This window comes from Sinocyclocheilus anshuiensis, unplaced genomic scaffold (genome assembly GCF_001515605.1).
Source record: "Sinocyclocheilus anshuiensis isolate Anshui unplaced genomic scaffold, SAMN03320099.WGS_v1.1 scaffold29, whole genome shotgun sequence".
Taxonomy (NCBI): domain Eukaryota; kingdom Metazoa; phylum Chordata; class Actinopteri; order Cypriniformes; family Cyprinidae; genus Sinocyclocheilus; species Sinocyclocheilus anshuiensis.
In genome coordinates, this window is record NW_015539835.1 from 738,102 (window position 1) to 760,866 (window position 22,765).

Here is a 22,765-nt window from a genome sequence, read left to right on the forward strand (position 1 = left end):
TCTATTACTTAAAAGTTGAAACCGGACCTGTACAGAACCAAAAAATGTCATAAATGTACTACTCAGAACCAACCCGGACCCGTCTATTTTTTGAAAGCTTGACCCGGACCCGGCCAGGAGACACAGACTCTTTTTGACCTGAACGGCACAGATTGCACGGCTAATTGCTATTAAGTTCATTTAAAAGTTGTAAAAATTCAACTTTGTTTCTTACCTAATGAAACGTTTGTAGCCCTCTCCCCTGTACCTGACCGTGTTGCATATAATCTGGTAAAAAAATAATTATATAATATATATATAATAAAAATTCGGCAGAATTTATGTGACCGCTGCACCTGATGTTCATAAACTTTCATAACTGGTAAGTGTTTTTTCTTTTGCCTTGTGAACTGGCTGAGCCTTAATGATTCTGTTTCTTTACATGTATTTGTTTACTGATCGTTGCATGCAATCGTGAAATACAGCATTTTTTTTAATTGGCTATTCGTTGTGTAAATTTAACTGTGCCATCAGGTCGGGTCGGGTCGGATCAGACGATCTCGGGTACGGGCCGGGTTCAGGCTTCAGTTTAAAGCACGTGCAGACCTTTACTCTGAGCACATAAAGTCCAAACATGATGTAACTGGCATGAATGCATTAATTTGTCCGTTAACAGATACATTTGTGTAAGATGTTGCACTACACATAACTGCCACTAAGAAATCTTATTTCTCTGAATAAGTATGAAATGGATGTGTTGTTGTTTGCATCAATTTCAAGGTTTCAAAGCATAGTTAGTATGGATTTGAATGGATCACTGTGGCCTCCCTTTGTTTCATCCGGCGCTGCTACATCCTGAGGTCCTAAGGAATTGTTATAGCGGTCACAGGCCAAAACCTTAGGACTTAGTCTCTTGATGGGTCATCGGCCTCATCCAGGATGGTGACGAGTCTGCATATAAGAAGCGAGGTTGAGCAGCTGCTATCTGGTGCAGTCTTAACAACCTGGAGCTTAACACGCTCAAAACAGTGGAGATGATTGTGGACTTCAGGAGAAATCCCCCAGCACTCCCCCCACTCACGATCTACTGTGGCAGCAGTGCACCACCATCTCTCAGGACCTGAAGTGGGACAATCACATTGACTCCATTGAGAAAAAGGCCTGGCAGAGGTTGTATTTCCTGTGCCAGCTGAGGAAGTTCAACCTGCCACTGGAGCTGCTCACCCAGTTCTACTCAGTTGTCATTGAGTCTGTCCTGTGTTCATCTTTAACCGTCTGGTATTCAGCTACCAAATCAGACATCAGGAGACTACAACTGACAGTCTGGATTGCTGAGAAGATTGTTGGTGCCCCCTGCCTAACCACCAAGAACTTTATGCCTCTAGAGTGAGGAAAAGAGCTAGGAAAATCACCCTGAACCCCTCACATCAAGCCAACTTTCTCTTTGAACTGTTGCCCTCTGGCCAGCACTACAGGGCACTGAGCACAAGAACAGCCAGGCATAGGAACAGATTTTTCCCTCAGGCCATATTCCAACAGAACATCTCAGGACTGTACATCTGTACATAACTTCTCAAAACTTTTCATCTGTAAGTAACACATTTTCACATTCATAATTCTGTCTACTGGTATTTTTTCTCTATAATTTCTATGACAATATAGTTATTATTTTGAAATGTATTGTCTAATCGCTTTATTATTAGTGTTATATTTCATTTTTTATCTTAAATTATATGTATGTCTGCACCATGTCTGTACTTCAGCACTGGAAGCTCCTGTCACCAAGATGAATTCCTTGTGTATGTAAACACACTTGGCAATAAAGCTCTTTCTGATTCTGATTCTGAAAGGCAGAAACCGCATGTGGACAAATGAGAAGTCCTGTCCTTCTCGGGCTTGATACCAGAGGTATTTTGCCCTCTAAGAGGTGTCTGGCCATTGTCCTAGCATCCTTATCTGATGGTGTTTTGGACATTTGTTTGAGTTAGTCCACCAAGATCCAAGCAAAATGTTCTCCTCTGCTGCAGTCGGAGAGATGGGTTTGGAAAGAACTGTTTACCTGGCAACCACCCACAACACCTTAGCTCCAGGTTTTGCACAGGAAAAACCATTACTCACATTTTTTTTTTTAGGATATTTAATAAACTTAAACATGTTTTCTTTTAACTGTCTTTCGGGGGTGTAACATCTACTTTCAGAGTTTCATACTTAATCTTATACTCATGTTTATTCTTTCTTTTGCTCATTAATTTAGACACATTCTTTTAAGAAGTTCTGTGTGTATAGTTTGTGCATAAATCTGGCGTATTTGTACAACCATTATTTTAAATGACTTCAGATCTTGATTGGATTTCCGAGAACTCAATAGCAAGTCTGATTAAAGCTATAGTGGCAGATGTTGATGGGGATTGGGTCATGGTGATTGTTTGGGGAAAATCCTGAGAGAGAACCCTCACAGTCATCTGCTCTACAACATCTCTATCCATTAACACTTGATTTGGCTGGACAATAAACAGAAATCTTACTACACGCTCTATGTGAACTCTAAATAGGAAGAGAAAGAAAAAGGAAGCAGGAAGCAGATAAACGTGATGGGTCTTTCCTTGACTGTTGATGGAAAAAATAATCAGCCTAAAAAAAAACAACAGTGAGAATGTGGAACTGAATCATGATGACAGATAACTTGCACCAATATAGAGAGAAACAAAACAACGGCACCATGATATAGCTTTCATTTACTTGAAGAAAATGGAAAAATGTCTCTGAAGATGAGGTTTGCACTGGCCTCAACACTCTATTATTCTTCTCTGTTTCAGAAAATAATTTCTAATTCACTGATGCTAGTCACAATGTCTCTCAATAGTACAAGTGATGAATATTAAAGGGTTAGTTCACCCAAAAATGAAATTAACCTGTGTTTTACTCACCCTCGAAGCATCCTAGGTGTATATGAATTTCTTCTTTCAGAAGAATCCAGTCGGAGTTATATAAAAAATTGTCCTGGCTATTCCAAGCTCTATCATTGCAGTCAGCAGGTGTTGCAGTTGAACAGTCCACAAGTCGTTATCAGTCATATGCGGAAGCCATTCAGGCGGATGACGCAGGACGTATGCGCAGCGCGCGCGCCTCTGAGATATGCTAGTCTCGCGAGTTTGTTTACAGGAGCAAAGGAAGCAAAGTTTCCTTACTTTAGCAAAGGAAAACCAGTCTCCTCTTGGTTTATATCGAAATCCTCCGACATTTTTCATTCCAAATCCTCGGTTTGTACTTCTAATTTGTGACCGGCGTTTTGTTTTGTTCTCTCTCACTAATCGTCACTAATCACGACCTACGTCATCTGCCGGAACGGCTTCCGCGTATTACAGAAACCAGAAGTGAGAGAAAAGTGTTTATTACCTTAGAAATATGGATATTTTTCTTACAAAAACACATGGATTCGCTACAGGAGGCCTTTATTCACCCCCCGGAGCCGTGTGAGGCACGTTTTATTATGGATGCGCACACTTTATTTGACGACTTGTGGACTGTTCAACTGCAACACCCGCTGACTGCAATGATAGAGCTTAGAATAGCCAGGACAATTTTTAATATAACTCCGACTGAATTCGTCTGAAAGAAGAAAGTCATATACACCTAAGATGCCTCGAAGGTGAGTAAAACAGGCTAATTTTCATTTTTGGGTGAACTAACCCTTTAACTATTTTCAGAAAATGAACCCACAAATGAATGACAATTGAAATTTATTCAATGCATATCTGTATTTACAAGCATATCTGTATTTACAATATATGGACGCAAATATTAGAAATCTCTTCATAGACTTACTACACAGTGGCATGTCACCCTATTCATTTATTCTTGGGTTTTAGCTTAGTGCATAACTCATTCTGGATCATAGTGCATATCTCAAATTGTGAGGCTTATGGAAGAGAAAAAACTCACCTGCGTCACATTTCGCATTCCTTTGCAGTATTCTATGTCATTTTGTAGTGAGTCGTGCAAGTAGTGTGTTTACAAACATCATTTGAACATCAGTTAAAACATGGTATCCTTCACATGGAAAAAAACTAACTCAATTTGAGATAATACTATCGTTCTAAAATTCATATAGTCTATGGCAGAGTACATGGTATGCACATTAATATAATTGGGGGTGGACTTTTTTGACTTATGCCTGTACGTAATCACCTAGCAACCATCCAGGACACCCTAGCAACCATATACTTCCTATAAACATTGCAACTTTATATGTTTCCTTTCCCCTTAAATGGCACAGTGTATAGAACATAATTTAGGATGCAAGCATATTGTACATACAAGGGTACATATAAACAAACAAGGATATATAACATAGCATTGTTCATATTAAACAGTTGCATAGTTCTTAATGCTTGTAAGTTTTTACTTGTGTATGTTTTAATGTGAAAATCACTTTAAAATAAAATGACAAGCAATTATAATAATAATTTCAAATATAAATAAAGCATTTTTATCACCAAAATAAAATCCAAATAAGATTTATGATACAATGACAGACTTACATTGAAAGAGGCAACCTTAACTAGGAAACAAGATTGGGGGAGGGCTTTTTTTTTACGCAACCACCCAGAACACCCTAGCAACCTCTTAGAGTGCCCTGAGAATCATATATCAACACCCTGACAATGCCCTTTGCATGATGTGTTTTGCAGGGACAAACACTATTCACATTTTCTTCCGAAAATGTAGTAATCTAGTTTGAATGGCTCATTTCTCAAATAGATTTGTTAGTTGTTTAAGTTTACAGGTACTGACCCCTGTGTATCAAGGCATGTTATGGTTACTGTTGTCACAACAGCTCTCAGTATGTTTAAAAGAGTGTGTTCTCATGCGCGCGCACGCGTGTGTGTGTGTGTGTGTCCTGGGCAGGTGTTTGTGGGTTGGTTTTTGTTTTTTTGAGGACAGCTGCAGGCCATATGCTCATAACAGAGCTGTTTCTACAGCTATAAATTGAGGATGGAACAGTTGAAGAATTTTAACCATGCTCTGTTTGTCTATAGCCAACTGGACTGTAACCCTCTGTCCATTGAACATAACTGGAGCAGGGCTCTGCTCATCTGTTTAGAGATGAGGATACCTCATTTTATTGATTATAATGTAGATTTTAATAGTGAAGTCTATAACGTTTGTGTCACTAGCGGCACCAAACCCACTTGTTTTGTTTGTCTCCACCACAGTAATACGACAATACAAGCAAAATGCATATATGAGTATATTTCTTAAACTAAAACACAGCCAGTTTTTAGGATTTAACCAAATTAGACAAATACTAGTTTGCCTTTGTCAGTTCTTCCCACTCTTTGCTTTCCCTGGCACCCTGAGCACTCACAGACCGCAGCTGAAGGTGTTTGTGTGCTATTGAATCAGCCCGTTAACAGTCTTACCGCCACACCTCACCATCCCAACCAGAGAAAAGAGTCTCCGAGGTCGTAGACTCTGCTCTGAAATGTGCACACCAGCTGACTATACCAGTAGCTGCCAAGCAAAACACAAGACCCTGGCTCAGGGGCCGGAGGAAAGGCAGCTTAGCCTCACTTGGAGAGGAGACAGTGCTTCCCACATAACCTGAGCCACCACTCGGCCCACGGCAGCAGAACTTTGTTATAACAACACGAAGCAGGCTGCACTGTCGTCCGAGCTGAAGTGTTATTCCAGCTACGTAAATAATAGAGCTCCCTTCTCCGTGTGATGAATAGCACATATTAACAGCCAAAAATTATTTTAAGTTCCCAAGATCCGTGTGCGGTAGTTTGCTAAAAGCCAATACGGATAGAAATTAGCAAACTCAATCTTTTACATTCACATCTTTATCCACTTCCTGATCATATCTGAAGACACAATACACAGCCGTGTCCTTCAGTGGTGAAAGAACATTTTCAAAAGTTATAGCACTGTTCTGTACTGTCTTGGCTGGGTTAAGGACCATATTGTGATACCACAATAATAAATGTGTCAATTCTGACATTTCAAAAACAAAGAAATTGTAAAAATACTGTTGTAAATGTGAGGCATAGTAATTGTAATGCTCTGCCTGAGAAGGTACCACAGCGGTTTAGTGAAGTAATAAAATACTTTTCCAAGTTTCAGGTTTTCCAGTTTGCTCAATAATATTTTTGTAACCTTCATCAGTGGAATCCAGAGACTCTAAAATCAAAAAGTCATATTCACTATAAAATGTCCATTCACATTGATGGAAAATCAACTCAGTACTCAACAGGTTTTTGTTCAGGACATATATTTTACATTGGACACCAAGTGTGGACTCAACATAGTACCAGAATTGTTTATTGTACAAATGTAAGCAAAAAAGTCCTTAAATCGTACTATTGTGGATGAAGGACTGTTTGAGGATGAAGGAATGTCACACATGCTGTCTATATTGGAACCTGCCTAGGTTTGGTACAAACCTATCATTTTGATTTAATATTAATCAAAAATCTTAACTTTTTCAAAACCCAAACACATTTATACAAAGTAAAGAGATCATTTATTTTATTTTAAAGGCCATGCACAAATATGTAGTTAGTTGCATTTTATTATTTGCATTTAGCACAGACCTGTGACCAAATCACGATCCAGTTTAAGTTGGTAGCATAGATGCCATCAGCTTACATCAGCTAGAAACCAACCACGTTCCAGAACAAATAACCAGCTTAAGATGTAGTTACCTGCAAGAAATCAAATTATAAGCAGTCAATACTAACCAATATGAACTGACTCAAACATTGTTCTGGATGCAGTGGAAGCAGGAAGCAACACAATCATTGAAAATGCAGCTGTTGTAACAGATCATGGCTCCATGAGATGCAGTTGGATGGGTGGGCATGTCAACACTACAAACTGATTTTTTATTTATTTTTTTTTTTTTTAAACAAAACTTTTTTGGAACAAAAATTCTGTTTTGTATGGAAGACCAGCTCATTTAAGTCCAGGCCGTGACCTGAGTAGGTTGAGTCAAGGCTGAGACATGAGGAAGGTCTGAATGAAGTATGAATAAGCTCTTCTTTTTTTTTTTTTGTGGTGGTGAATGAAGCTTGGTTTCATGTCAGTGTCACACGAACCTCCGCAGCACTCATACACATACTGTTCTTTGGTCCAGAGATCAGATGGGACAGAGCAAATCGGCACAGACCACAAAACGTATCCACAGTGTTGTAGTGTTGTAGTCTGGAGTCAAGAGTGAGTCCAAATGCTCTTGAGTCCATGGCAAGACCAAGACCATAAAAATGTCTTGGACTCAGACTAGAGGAAGAATCAAGACAGTGTCTGAACTTGAGTACTACAACATAGCAAAAACGTCAAGTAACATTATTTATTTATATAGCATTTATAACATGTATTTATACAATACAGACTGTGTCAAAGCAGCTTCACAATAATAAACAGGAAAATAACAGTCAGTGTAGCAGAATTCATCAGTTATAAATCAAGTTAAATATGAGCTGTAAAACAGCTTTTGTCATTATTCAGCACAATTCAGTTCAATGGTGATTCAATTCAGATCAATAACGTTATTGATTTGTGTTAATGTTACAAAGTTTGTGTCATTATCCAGTTTAATCCAGTTCAAATGTTGTTCTCATCCGACAGTTCTCATCAGTGCAGTTGAATCAATTGTATTACTATTAAATAACTATTAATTGTTTTAATCCCCAAATGACCAAGTCAAAGCTTTTGTGTACAAAAACAAAACAAAACAAAACTTAAATTCACCATCAATAAAGTAATGCCGCATTATTTCCACACAGTTTTTAGTAGTGCTTGCTAAGGCTCAGGCTTAGCAGCCACAAACTGCAGAAGTACACTATCAATCAACCACAACACACTAGCATCATGGTGGTGAGTTTGCATGGACAAGCATCACTCACAATATCTGAAAATGAACCTAAAGGATTATTCTTCTAAATTTAACCTGTTATGACCTGCATATGTATGGTATTACAAAAAAAGAAAAGCCAAATACTCCGTGGTATGTTCAAAATAATTACAAGCAACGTGAGGATTAGATTCCTAGACTAAAGCGGCATGTAAGAAGGACAAAATTCATTACAAAACAGTTTCTGTAAGTGGTGAATTTATGTGTGTATGTGTCTTCATTATACCTCTCCATGTCTGACACTAAGTGCAAAGCCACAGAGCATCTAACAGGAAAAGAGGAAGGGGTCAGGTGATGAGACTCAATCGGCTTCTGACCTGTCTGTCCATAAAGCAAAGGAAGAATTAATTAAGGTTGGGCAAATCTGATTCCAGACCAAATCCTGCCAGTGTGAATGAACATACACATCAGATACACTGTGAATTCTGGGTGGGGAAATGTTGTTTTAAGCTCCTGGAGCAGTGAGTGTTAGAAATGGTGCAAGTTTGAAAAAGTTTTGCACACACTCTCTGGCTAATAGACATGCTATTTTTAAACTGGAGCAAATGGTAATGATGTTGTGCTTTGGGAGAACCTTGTCACTGGGAGGATCGACATTTTGAAGCTGCTCAGTGGCCCAGAAGTAGTGATGTGTTGACAGTTTTAGAGAACATGGCTTGTATGGTACAGTAGGTGTTTGGTGAGAGAGACCTGGAAAAAAATTGACAACACCAAGTTTGATAAAGTCATGGAAGTCCAAACCCCCTAAAGCTATGGGGCTAGGAAAATAAATTGTGCATATTTTGTATCCATTTTGACTTCATTTGATTTTTTAGGATCTCATGAGGAAAGGAAAATCACAAATGAATGTCTTTAATATCTGAGATAAGGCTGATAGTTAAATGAAACATAACAGATAGCTCAATGAAGTCTGCGGACCAATGAAAGCAAAATCTCTGAGTACTACAATTCACTTATGATATAAATTCCATTAGGAATTCAATTGGCATTTTTTATAATATTTGTTAATTAGATGGTCTTTTTTTAGGCTGTAAATATTCTGATTACTAATTTGGAACCATAAAAATTCTTTCCCAATATTTTGCATAAAAGCAATGAATCAGTCAGTGAAGATGCATTTGAGCTGGTAAAAGCCGTTTTTCCTATCATGACAAGAAGTTTTCAAATTTAAATTAGATTTTGCCCAGATTTTCATTGTGGTCGTTGAAAGTTCAGAATAAGATACTGATTTATGTAAACCCTAGCTCTAAAAATAAAATGGTCTGAATTTTACAGATTCTGTGTTTTGATTTCTTTCTATCAATCTGTCTATGCATTTCCTCAGTAAGCATGAGACTTTGGTCACTATTCTAACCTCAGTTCAACAGTTTGGAACCCACTGGCTTGTGGTTTTGGGGATGAGTTCAGAGAAAGTACAGTGTACAACATTCAGCACAGTGTATAACAAGTTACTGTCTGAAAGTGACTTAACAGAATGCACCAGTTCAGCTTTCTCCAAATGTTTCCCAGATTCCTGGATGTAAGTCCTGTCCATCCATCCTTTGGGGAAATGCCTGGTGACATCCCACTGAGTGATGTGAAAACTGATCCACTATATGCCTATGATTACATGTCTCATACAGATGTAGCTTGTAGAGTGCAGACAGGCAGATTATGGAACACAGATGAGGACAGACAAATGTTATATCCATCCAGTTGACATGTTTCATGGTGTTCCAATGCAACTACTCTGTTTCAAGTTATTGTATGTATGTATGTATGTATTATTAGTATTATTTATGCTACTTGGTCAAGGATTATAGTGAAACATAATTTCTTGAAAAAAAAATATCTCCCTTGTCTAATTTTAAATTGTAATTTTATAACTAGCATTTTTACGTACACACACACACACAAATAATTTATTTGGGTTTTCGTCGTTTTAAAAAATTGCAAAAATAAAATAAAAATAAATAAATAAACAATAATAATAAAAGTGTAGGAACAAGGTAATGCAATAAGATACATCGTTTGAAAGAAAGAAAGAAAGAAAGAAAGAAAGAAAGAATACAGACTTGTCCAGTGGAAAGCGAGAAGGTGAGACGCACAAGCAGCGCTCTCGGGGATTGTGCGGAGTTGAGAGGTGTAAACACATATCGACAAGTTCCACATAGTACTTTTAACAAGAAAATTATTTTCCAAGGCCGTTGCTTATCAAACAGCGTCGTAACGCAAACAAACGTGAGTGCAATGACTTCAGAGGTTAATGAGGAAAATGAACCGGGTGGAAGGTGTTTACTGGGAAACTGGGTTGAGGAGGTGAGTTCCACACAGCATGTTTAAATAATCTTGCAGGCTGAGGCTTAGCAAAGTTTTGCTTGTGATCCTGGTACACCTGTAGTTATGAACGCTTATATCTTATCACAACTCACCTTAACAATGACATGTTACACTTTTCTTTCACGTGCTTCAGAGGGCTACTGCATTGCTAGACAGGACTGGGCCTAGATCACGTGTTCATAAATATGGACACACTGGGATTCTTACCATGGACGTGGCTGCTAAAGTACAGGGACTCAGTACATTTAAAGCTGCTTTTAATTCTCCTAAAAGCCTTGGGGTGCTACAAAAAGGTAGGTTACAATTATACAGTGCTTAATAATAAGGATATTATGAATTCATAAATAAACATTTAAGTAAGTATAAGTGTAAGTAAGTTGTTGTTTTTTAGCATGTGTTTGGCAGTGCTATTTTTTAGGATTACTGATAAACTACTGTCATTTGATTTGTATTATTTGTATTTGTTATTTATTTTAATTTTACTTACATTATGTCTGAATTTATTATGTCTGTATAGGTCTTTTATTAAGTTTTTAGTTTTATTTAATTTGAGTTATTTTAATACTTCAAAAAAACTAAATGGAAATGAAATAATATATATATTGAATTTATAAATGTGTATGTACATATACTGTATATATATGTATGTGTGTGTGGTTGTACATACACATATGTAGTTGTTTTTTTTGGTGTTTGGCTTAGTGTTATGTTAGAATCATTATTATACTCTTATACCTTTTGTTCTTTAATATTTTGAATTGTTTTTAGCTTTATTTTTTGGTTTTCATTTAAATGTTAAGTTTTGAAATTTTGTTGTATGCATTTGCCATTTTTATTTAATCTCTTTATTTTTAAAATGTGTATAGGTAGTATTTATAAAGTTTTAATACTACAATTGATTGCTTCTGATGTCCTCATTTGTAAGTCGCTTTGGATAAAAGCGTCTAATAAATGACTAGATAAATAAATAAACATTTGCTGAAATACAACACAGCATATCGTGTTTTCAGCTGTTTAACAGATGGTTTCATGACTGTCCATTGTGTCCAAAGGATTCTTGACAAAATAATTTATGTCAGATGAGAGAGTTTACCTCTGTGATGCACGTAAATTAGCAGAACATTGTTCAGTATGTCAGCAAAAAATAAATGTTTTAAAGACATAAAACAGGCTTATAATCCACAAATGTAACATATAGTAAAAATGCAGAACTGGTCTGAAAGGGATAGTGACAGTTCCCTTTCAGTGAGTCACGTCTGACGTTTACGTAGACACTGACGTTAGGTAGTCCCACTTGGGTGTCCCAATCACCTCTTAGTAGTAAAAAACAGGCCATTGAACATTGGCAAATAAAAGAGCAGTGTCATACTGAGACTGCATTTGTGGATGGTTTATGCTCTCTGCAAGTGGTCCAGGAGCACCATCTCTGGCTGAACTCTTGACGACCCCATCTCCTAAGCCGGCCTTTTCGGCGACACTGTCATAGCTCTCAGACAGACCGAAAACAGACGGAAGGCCATCAAACACATCCTGTTTTTGTGTGTGTTTGACCACTGCCTCCAGGCCGCCGAGGGCTGGTCCCCAGTCTGCTTGTCGCCAAAAGCGTCCCCCTTGCGGTTTCTGCATCTGCTCTGGCACGGCATCGGCTGCAACTTTGAGCCACCCACAGGAAGGTGATGCAGCCCGTGCCCCAGGCAGCCGCTAAGTCCTCCAAGCGGACAGGGAAGCAGTAAGCAACCCGGATATAGATGGGACTGCTCTTTTCAAGGGGGTGGTGAATACACTGCTCTTTTTTTTCAAGGAGGTGGTGAATATACTGGAAGCGATGTCTCCTCACTCCCAGCCTCTACCCCCGATATATACCTCCCTGTATATTAGTGTCTTTACCAAAGTTATGGAGGCCATCCTTGCCCCACCTAGGGAAGTGGGCATTCGAACTCTCAACGAATGGCTTTTTCTAGCTTACTGTCGAGATCTGTTGTACAAACACAGGGACCTTGTGCTCCAACACCTCAGCCAGTTGGGGCTTCAGGTCAACTGGAAAAGAGCAAGCTCACTCCTGTGCAGAGCATCTTTTTTCTCTGTATGGAGTTGGACTCAGTCGACATGATGGCATGTCTCACAAACGAGCATGCCCAGTTCAGGAGGAAAACAGTGGTTCCGCTGAAACAATTTCAGAGGCTCCTGGAGCATATGTCAACCACAGCCGTGGTAATGCCGCTCGGATTGATACATATGAGACTGCTTCAGCACTGGCTATTTCGCCGAGTCCCGAGATGGGCTCAACCGTTGCTTCAGGGCAAGGATGTGCTGGTCTGCTTGGACAACATTGCGACCGTTGCGTAAATCAACCATCAAGGAGGTCTATGCTCCTGTCGCATGTTACAACTCGCCTGCCATTTCCTCCTCTGGAGTCAGGCAAGGCTCAAGTCACTGCGCCAATCAGTGGTGCGGTAGACATGCTCTCACGCTCCCAGAAGGATGGAGACTCCCTTCCCAGGCGGTCCAGCTGATTTGGAGTCAATTCAGGGATGCTCAGGTGGACGTGTTTGCTTCCGTCAAATCCTCCCACTGCCTGCTCTTTTACTCCCTGACCGAGGGGACCCTCGGCATGGGCACGCTGACACACAGCTGGCCGTGGGGCCTACACGAGTGTGCGTTTTTCCTCATGTGAGCCTTTTTGCACAGACCCTGCGCAAGATCAGGGAGGACAAGGAGCAGATCTTGTTGATTGCTCCTCGCAACAGCCCCTCCCTGACGAATCCCACTGAGGGCTTGTGGCAGGAGGGACGTAACGTCTCCATTCCCTCCTTCAGGAAACTAGGGTTACATACGTAACAGAGACGTTCTGTCAGCTGACCCAGGGATTAAAAATTTATTTTGCATTATAAAATTTCCTTTTTGTTCTTCAGCTTATATAGTAGGTCCTTTCAAATAAAGCCCTCTGTTCTTTCTGCTGCATAAATCTTTTTAATAAACTTCACTGTTGTTTTCATTTTAGGAAGACGAGCTGAACTTTTGGAAAATGATCTCATCAAAATAATAAGGTAGCTAAATAAACAAGCATTTAATGTTTAACAACCTCATCGTGTGTAAAACACGAGTGACATTTTATGATCCTCCCACATTTCTTGTGGGACAAACACATGAATTCACACAAACACATGAATAGTGTTTTCTTTTCACAGGGTGTGACAACAGTTAAAACTAAGGATCATCCATTTAAAAGAAATGCCACTTTTAGTACACCAATCGGTGAACAACTAGATCAGCTCAATGACACAGTGCTGTGCCCATCAGAAAATACTTTGTGAGGAATTAAAGAATATCAACATTTGATAATTTCATTATTCCCTGTCTTCATTCATGTCTTCATTTTAGTTGAGTTTATTTTAGTCAATCACTGCATTTCATGATCCCTGGATGACCATTCTGAAAAAAACAATCCCTGAAATTGATCATTTCTGACTTGATTAATGATTAATAAACCTAATTTAAAATATATGTAAAGCCCTCTGTTCTTTCTGCTGCATAAATCTTTTTAATAAACTTCACTGTTGTTTTCATTTTAGGAAGACGAGCTGAACTTTTGGAAAATGATCTCATCAAAATAATAAGGTAGCTAAATAAACAAGCATTTAATGTTTAACAACCTCATCGTGTGTAAAACACGAGTGACATTTTATGATCCTCCCACATTTCTTGTTTCAGTAGAGGAAACAATGGGAGAGGAGTGATGTAAGAATATTTGTGTCATGGTTAGATTCATAGTTCAATTAAATCATTTACATTTTTATTTATCATGCAACGTTCTACATAATTTTTGAACATAACCTTGACAACAAGTCTCTGACCCCAGACAAGTGGTTGTATATTGTTTATAAATTAAAGAGAGAGAAAGAGAAAGAGAGGGAAAAAATATAATTCTGAAATGAGACAGTACCTCATACCCACAGGTCTGGTATAGGTGGGAATGGAAAGACAAATACTGTTTTACTTATTATTTATCAACAGAAATTTTTCATGCTTCATTTTCTAGAGAAACAGTCAATGGATCTAAAGGTGAATGAAGAACTGTTGTATTTTCTACTTTATTTATGCAATTCTTGTTTTTATATAATCGTAAGATATCAAGGCTGAGTTGGCTCTTTCTCTATGTCAGATTGCTGTCACTGGGAATAAATGTTAGACAGACGTGCATACGTATATTTAAATCTGTTTTCTTTCATCCATCTGTTTATTTAGAGAGACGCCTTCTGCTTCACTTAGTCATGAGTCATTACTTCATCATCTCCACACATCATAGTGACTGTGTATTATGCAATATTAAAAGCCATTTTCAAGCAGGTCAGCTTGAACAAGAAGTCAGAAATTTCTTCTAAACTTATTGGGCCTGAAGCAACGATGGCAGTATGCAGTTTGTGTTTTTCTAGGCTACATGTGTCAGCTGAATAACCGCCATTGAGATCAACAGATATCACTCTTTAGGTATATTAGAACTCTTTGATTAAATTACAAATACAAACCAACTACGTCGTTTTTTAACATAATGTAATTAGTGCTGGGCGGTTTGATCAAAAATCTGTATCAATTTTTTTTTTTTTTTTTTTGATTCAGACAGTTTCATGGTTTATCATATTATTTTCCCCTGACTGTGGGTTTATATGAATCAGAAATCATAAAACAGTTGCAGAACCACTGCACTGTAATCACAATCCTAACAAACTTGCTACATGTAGCATAAGTAGTTTTTAATGTAAATTAGATTGTATAATTTCAAAATTTGAAGCAAAAACAGAATGGCCTGACCTTAGCTTTGACAAATTATGCTACATAAAACATATCTGCATGAAACAAAAACTGCAAACGGGCTGAATTAAAATGCAAATTCACTCTCTGACAGCAGTCGGTGCTTATGGAACAGCAGAAATACAGCTTTTCCTTGGTTACCGCTCTAAACAAAGCAGTGCTGCACTTTTAAATACTACATATGCATTATAAGATGAAAATAAAATACCATCTAAACTTTTCTGAAGACAGTCAGTTCCCCTCAAAGATACATTAAACCCCCACCCCCAATTCAGTATTTAGGATTTTTTTTTTCAACATTTCGCACATGGTAAAGTGAGTTTGCTCTGCCTGCTCCAGTATTTTCTCCTCTGCGTACATCTTCAGCGTCCCTGGCTTCTGTTAACAGCTTTACAGTTGGTTTATTTGCCCGGTTAAAAAATTAGTTGTGTGTTATTAATAGTTCTAAAGGTTCTCTAACCATTAGTCAGAAGTGTATGCAGTTAACAGGGATCCTCTCTCAATTCACAACGCTGTCTATACCACTTAGCCACTTGTATGCCGTTTTTTAAAAATTCATACTGTTTGCGTAATTAATTCAAACCAGTATATCGCCCAGCACTAAATGCAATCTATTTCACAGTGATCAGATACATGCAGAGATGAACACAGAGCCTCCAGCCCCAGAGTTGTGCTCTGTGACCAAAGCAGACTACAAGGTGGAGGGCTTTAAGTCTGTCCGTGCACCAATGGCCATGGTCTGTTTCTGTTCACCATAACTTTTAAATATAAAATTTTTGCTTTGACTGTAGATGTGCATGTATTTGTGTGTATTTTTTGGCATTAATCCGCTCGTCTCTTCCAGGATCATGATTACACAACTGAGCAGGCCATCACATTTTGGAGTGATAACTATCAGAAAATTCAGGTCAGCATCTACTGTGAGGTTTCATTCAATATGTTTATTTCTTGCAGTACTGGAGTGGTTTTATGAATAGTGTTTTCTTTTCACAGGGTGTGACAACAGTTAAAACTAAGGATCATCCATTTAAAATAAATGCCACTTTTAGTACACCAATCGGTGAACAACTAGATCAGCTCAATGACACAGTGCTGTGCCCATCAGAAAATACTTTGTGAGGAATTAAAAAATATCAACATTTGATAATTTCATTATTCCCTGTCTTCATTCATGTCTTCATTTTAGCTGAGTTTATTTTAGTCTATCACTGTATTTCATGATCCCTGCATGACCATTCTGAAAAAAACAATCCCTGAAATTGATCATTTCTGACTTGATTAATGATTAATAAACCTAATTTAAAATGTATGTATGTATGTATGTATGTATATTCACAACACTTGTAAATTCCAATTGTTACAACATACTCTATAGTGTGACAACATGCCCTGCTAAGTGTATGTGTATATATTTTTCATGGTAAAGTTGTGTAATGTTTTCCATGCCAAGTATGACTTCCTGATTTAGCAAATGTTTTAATGAAGAGCAAGTGACTAGTTAATACTACTCTAATAAAATAAATTTACTTGTTTTTGTGGCCAAATGAGAAAATGGTTATATGGGTGCAGGTGGCAGCCTTTTTCACCCTGAGAGAGGAGAGAGCTCTAACTATTTGTTGAAAATCAACTGATGCGCTGTTTCTTTGGATCAGGATGGCTTACTTTCACATAGCTGTGCTGTCAGTCAGAGCTGTTCTGTTGCTGGATTCCTCTTTCATGCTTTCAGCAGGGATTAACATTGGGTAACTATGGCAACAAGTAATTTTAGACTTCATTAATTCAGTGTTTCCCTTTGTTTTTACAACATTTGTTTTCTCGGAGGAACTCCACAGAAAGCCTGTGAACTGGCTTGATTCCTAAACAATTTAATCTTGTTGCTTCAAGGAAAAATACATTTAAATAATTTTCTCTTTCTCTGTATGTGTGTGTGTGCGTGTGTGTGTGTGCATGTGCGTGTGCGTGTGCGTTTGTGTGTGTGTGTGTGTGTCTAGCCAAAATTCAGCTCCTGAACAGTATCAATGTTTTTATACTGTCTTCCTAATTAATTACACAGACTTCACAAAGTCATAATTTGAAACCAACAGAAGGTGATTTTGACTTCTATTTATTAATAATTGCTTTTTTGTAATGAAACATAATTATAAACTGAAAGCTGTGACTATATTTCATAAAGCCCTGGTAAAGCATGTTTGTTACTGAGTATATATCGGTGCACAAAGCTTTGCAGAATGACCACTTGGCAACAGCACTGACTGTGACAGAGCTGCTGGTGGGCGGTAATTAAGAATCATGGGGACGAGAAGCAGCTGTGAACATGAGTTCACACACACACACACACACAGATGCAGTGCACTAAAGGCACAGATGCCAAATGGATTCTTAATGATCAGACTACGACATCATCCCTATTTACCACGAAACTGTTGAGTGAGCAGTAATGATCAGAGCTGTATGTTCTTTAACGAGCAGACAGTGTATGGTTTCAAAGAGAGAGTAACACTAAATGCTTTATGACATAGACATACTGAAAATGTTGTTCTATTATTATCTTTTTTAAACTGATGGTTACAGTCCTACATTGGTAGGAACCAAACCATCAGTTGGTAGCTCTTACTATAAAAATATTCTATGTATATTTCTTACAGAAATTAGATTAAGCTAAATAATCTCTCTCTCGTTCTCTCTCTCTCTATACACACACACATATACAGGGGGGCCAATCCTGCTCCTGGAGGGCCACTGTCCTGCAGATAGTGACCTCTCTCTCTATATATACACACACACACACACACACATATACAGGGGGGCCAATCCTGCTCCTGGAGGGCCACTGTCCTGCAGATAGTGACCTCTCTCTCTATATATACACACACACACACACACACATATACAGGGGGGCCAATCCTGCTCCTGGAGGGCCACTGTCCTGCAGATAGTGACCATATCAGCCATATCAGAGAAACAGCCATAGTGGATGTGAGATCAATGAATACACAGCAACACACATTCTCACACCCTCCAAACACACCGATGCCTTGATGCTGTAATGCACACAATCATATATTCATCAAAACAACCAGACACATAAAGACATTCACATACACACAAGACATTTACACATATACTCAGATTCACCCACTGCAACCAACAAAAAGGATCAAACAAGTTTTTTTTTAGAATTCATATCATCTTACATTGTTTATACATTCGTATTACATTGTCCATTCTTACAGTATAGCTCTTTTCAAAATCTTCAACGTAGTTCAACTCTATACACAAACTATACTTCATAAGTATGGTTAAAATATGGGGATTTTTATGTTGCTTCAGTCCTGGAGTCCATTGTAGTGGACATGAAAAAAAATCTAATAATAAAAAGAGTTGACACAAATCTTGTTTTTTTGACTCATTTCTATATTGGAGAAGAGCAAATATAAAGTTGATAAAAACAATTTAAAATAAATAGTACTGTGAAAAAAAATCAGGTCTGAAAGGGTTAAATTGTTTTGAGTACTTTTCAATAGGTTTTATTTGTAGGTTGTGATCAATAAGGAGTATTTAGTTGAGTATTTAGCTTAAGTGCTGCAGTTAATGCAGCTCTGAGAAAGAGTGAGATATTCAAGTGTGCAATTTTCTCTTTGTCTCTTGTGCCAATAAGCTGCAAAGCCCTTTGGGAAGGTACAGTGGGTACGGAAAGTATTCAGACCCCCTTAAATTTTTCACTCTGGGAAAGAGCCCTTCTGGAAGGATTCATTAATATTCACAATTCCTTACTGTTGAGACTATATTTACAAGAGTTTTGCTAATAATGACAACACAAGAACCTGCTTTTAATTCAGTTTATTGAACAAAATATCTTACAATGTCTTGGATATACATATATACAAATATTACATTATGATAAAACTTCACTCTGTCCTCAGTCTTGACAACCACCATTCAATGCACTTGAATGTGTTAAGAAAATGTCAAATACACATCACCAGTTTCCAAACATCTAAATATAGAAAGCACAAAAAATAAGACTTTCACCCAGAAAGACATACTTAACTGTCAGCACAAGAAATCTTAACTGTAAAAAAAAACACAACTACATAATTTTTGCAGTTTTAAAGCAGGTATGAAATATACCTGAATTAACCTCCCTCAAAAGGTATTATAATGTGTTGTTCCATGCAAGAGCGAGAAACCCTTTCAGACACAGAACAAATATATGAAACAGTGGCTCTGATCCTGGTGACTTCCTGTCATCAGCAGTGCTCTCAGTTAACATAGACCTCTGTCTTCTCTCCCAGAAGCCAATACGTTCTCATTTTGCCTTTACCCTAAAAGAGTGGAACAACACCAATCAATAGCATGCATCAATGAGCACTCAAACAGCTCGCTGGAGGAACTAATCAACAAAGCAATATGCTCTTTCTTAATTAAAAAAGACTAAAGAATTCTGCAAAGACAGGTGGTGGAAATTGGACCTCTATGGTGATCCAGACATTTTAAGTCTCAGATTGGTATGAAAGGCCAACATCAACACAATAAATCATGTTCAGATTTCACAGGACTTATGTAGCATTGCATGAAGCAGATATCTGAAAATCTGAAAGTGATGGGAAAAGATTATCTATCGTTTTGGTGGAAAAAATATTGCCTAATACCTAAAGGATTTTGTACAGAATTTCTATTGAAAGCATAGTATGGAGCAAATCGTTAAGGATTCAAATAGAATTGATTAAAAATCTTCTAAGGAATTGAAACTAAAATACTGCAGTGATTGGATAGTGTTTAATAGTAATCATAATTCTATTTGAGTTTTAAAATCATTAAAGATTGTGCTATAAAATGCTCAAAATCTAGTGTGTGTGTGTGTGTTATGTTGGAAAACAAAAATTACCATTCTGATTATTTAGGAATTCGGTAAAGAAGATTAGAAGAAAGAATTCCTTTAAAGAAAATTAGACAACACATTATAATAAGCATTCACTAATAAAGTACTTACAATTAATTTGCAAACTATTAGTTTATAGTTAATTCATAGTTTATAGATGCTATACAAACAGTGAGTTCTTCATTCATCATGTTGTTTAATTAGCTCATGTGTAAAGAGTTAAGATAATGCTTTGTTAACAACTTATTAACCATAGATAGTTCTCACTTTAGATTAGGTCACGGAATATGGGAAAATTAATTAAGTGCTTTAAACCAACCTTTGCTTTTACATACAGTATAACTGTATAACTGTATATTCTGTCCTGTAACCCTAAACCTACCCATCACGGAAAACTAGAGAGAGAGAGAGAGAGAGAGAGTTTTCTGTAAGGGCTAGGTTTAGGGGATAGAATACACAGTTTGTACAGTATAAAAACCATTACACCTATGAAGAGTCCCTGTAAACCTCATATGCCAATAAAAATATTGTAATCATTTTAAGGGATGGTGAATATGAATGCAATTAATAAAGGTTGGTTTAAAGCACTTAATTAATGACATTTTCCCATTTTCCGTGACCTAATTTAAAGTGAGAACTACTTATTCCTTATTACCAATCACAAACAAATATATATTTAAAATAATTTATGAAAAATATTTCTCTCACATTTATACATGGTTTATCATTTCAGAAAGCAAGCGCAAGTGAAACTTCATACCTTCATCTCCACGTCTCCTCGCAGCTGGAGTTCGAAATAGCCAAACTCATCCAGCACCTCTTTGGTGGCTGAAGACATATGTATCCTCAGAGCTGTGGAGGAAATGATAATCATTAATAATCAATAGTCAACCTTAAGATGAAAACTCATCATTTACTCGACCTCAAGGTTTTTTTCTTCTTCTGTTTTTCTTCTGTTAATCAATATTTTAAAAAATATCATTCACATTTGCACATATTTAAACTAAAAGTATTTTAGTGCCATAGATGTCAAACCTAGCATAACATATCTTCAACGTGCCAAGTTTGAATATGTGCAAGCATAATGAGATTTGAGGAGATATGTGGGAAGATTTTCAATTAATAATATCTTCAATTTCACCACACAAACTATTGTATGATTTCAGAAGACTGTATGGATTACAGTATGATACCCTTATGTCTTGGTCACTGTATGCTGTCGCTGTACAGGAAAATCTCCCTATTCACTAGTACAAAGTTGTATGGGTTTGAAATGAAATGAGGGTGAGCAAAATAATTTAATTTCTGAGTGAACTATCCCTTTAAGAGTCACAGCCAATCAGTATAAGTGCACAGCTGTGAGTGAGATGACACCTTCATAAAATATGATTCACCACATATAAGAACAACAACAGACACACTACACATATGGGTCAATGAGCAATCTGTCCTGGCTATAGGAGGAACAACATACTGCACTTAAAGGTGCAATAGGTGATTGTCTTCAGAAATTTTTTTTGTTATGCTGGTTGAAAGTCTCTTCACATACCGATAGCAATCATTAATTGAAGTGGTCTAAATGTATTTATCTGTATTTATACATTCATTCACGGATTTGCGCTGCGCAGCGTCTTCACACACATCACACTCACACACACACACGTCTTCACATCCAGTGCGAGGACTGGAATTGGGAACCGTTGATGTAGCCTATTGTAGTAATGTTGTCTCTGGTATTCTGGTACTTCTGTGAGCGTATATGCGTTCAAGGGCGTGGCTTTGGACGGCGATTGCAGGGAGGGTGGAACGTTGGCTTTCAGTGCTATCAGGCTAAAGTTAGCATTTTCCAAGATCCCCTACTGCACCTTTAATCTGAGAGGCTCCATGTGGTGCGGGCTCCTAAGTGTGCATTAAGCTGTAACAAACTGCAAACATATTATTACATGCTATAAATCTAACCGGATATTGGATACTGGGTCCTTGTCACTAGTTATTAATTATTAATGAAGCCCACCTCAGGAAGTGGACTGTGAGTCGATACTTGTGGTAAGTCTCATGAACAACAGCTGTTACTTGTGAACTGGTGAAATGCATGTTAAAAGTATACAATGCTACTGAGCAGCTTTGTTTCAAACCCTAGTGAGCTGCCTCGCTGTCTGCTGTCCACATAAGCAGCTACCTTCTGAGGTACATATTTTAAAATGTAATTATTCATGTGATGGCAAAGCTGAATTTTGAGCATTACTCCAGTCTTCAGTGTCACATAATCCTTTAGAATATGTTGATTTGGTGCTCAAGAAACTTTTCTTATTATAATCAATGTTGAAATCAGGTGTGCTGCAGGTGTGTTGCCAGGTGTGATTATTTTTTTCAGGATTCTTTGATGAATAGAAGGTTCAACAGCATTTATTTTAATTTTTTGTAACATAATAAATGTCTTTACTGTCACTTTTGATCAATTTAATGCATCCTCGCTGAACAAAAGTATTTTAAGTTAAAAAAAAATTTAACCAATAGTATCAAAATCACAAAACCAAGATGTACTTAACTTAGTATCATGCTGCATTGTCATGGTGTGGAAAAAATTCTGCATTCTGAGCAAAGATCAAAAACATATTTCTGTCACCAACCTTCCCCTGTAGACTCCATGCGGGATGCCGTGTTGACAGTATCTCCGAATAAACAGTACCGGGGCATCTTAAGACCCACTACACCAGCACAGACAGGGCCTGCTCAACACACACACACACACACACACACGCAGCAGAGAGGGAGATTAAGTCACTATTGGAATCCTGTAACTGCTTATACACAGTCCTAATACCTCCTGACAGGTTGAAAAAAACCAACTGAACAAAAGC

At 37.6% G+C, this 22,765-nt stretch overlaps 2 protein-coding genes across 2 annotated transcripts in view; one reads left to right on the forward strand and one right to left on the reverse strand.

Moving 5' to 3' along the window:
- Positions 1-9,368: 9,368 nt before the first annotated feature.
- LOC107684376 (sperm-associated antigen 8-like) lies at positions 9,369-16,141 on the forward strand. Its single transcript, XM_016480626.1, has 7 exons — positions 9,369-9,413; positions 10,010-10,192; positions 10,347-10,506; positions 13,215-13,260; positions 15,645-15,759; positions 15,867-15,929; positions 16,016-16,141. The coding sequence occupies exons 1-7, from the start codon at positions 9,369-9,371 to the stop codon at positions 16,139-16,141; spliced, it is 738 nt and encodes a 245-aa protein (XP_016336112.1).
- A 2,706-nt stretch (positions 16,142-18,847) lies between these two features.
- Positions 18,848-22,765, reverse strand: part of LOC107684353 (atrial natriuretic peptide receptor 2-like) — a 52,915-nt gene continuing 48,997 nt past the window's right edge. Inside the window, exons 20-22 of the mRNA XM_016480601.1 lie at positions 22,535-22,633; positions 20,665-20,756; positions 18,848-19,347 (exon numbers count right to left, since the gene is read on the reverse strand). Of these exons, the coding sequence (XP_016336087.1) occupies positions 19,285-19,347; positions 20,665-20,756; positions 22,535-22,633 (254 nt within the window). The 3' untranslated portion in view covers positions 18,848-19,284. The remainder of the gene's footprint in view (positions 19,348-20,664; positions 20,757-22,534; positions 22,634-22,765) is intronic.

What these genes read in the sequence shown, in the direction of transcription:
- LOC107684376 (XM_016480626.1), top strand. Translation starts at nt 9,369, where the DNA reads ATGCACCAGTTCAGCTTTCTCCAAATGTTTCCCAGATTCCTGGAT. An exon ending in TGTTTCCCAGATTCCTGGAT is followed by an intron (nt 9,414 to 10,009) that starts GTAAGTCCTGTC and finishes GATTGTGCGGAG; the next exon opens with TTGAGAGGTGTAAACACATA. An exon ending in CCTTGGGGTGCTACAAAAAG is followed by an intron (nt 10,507 to 13,214) that starts GTAGGTTACAAT and finishes TTTTCATTTTAG; the next exon opens with GAAGACGAGCTGAACTTTTG.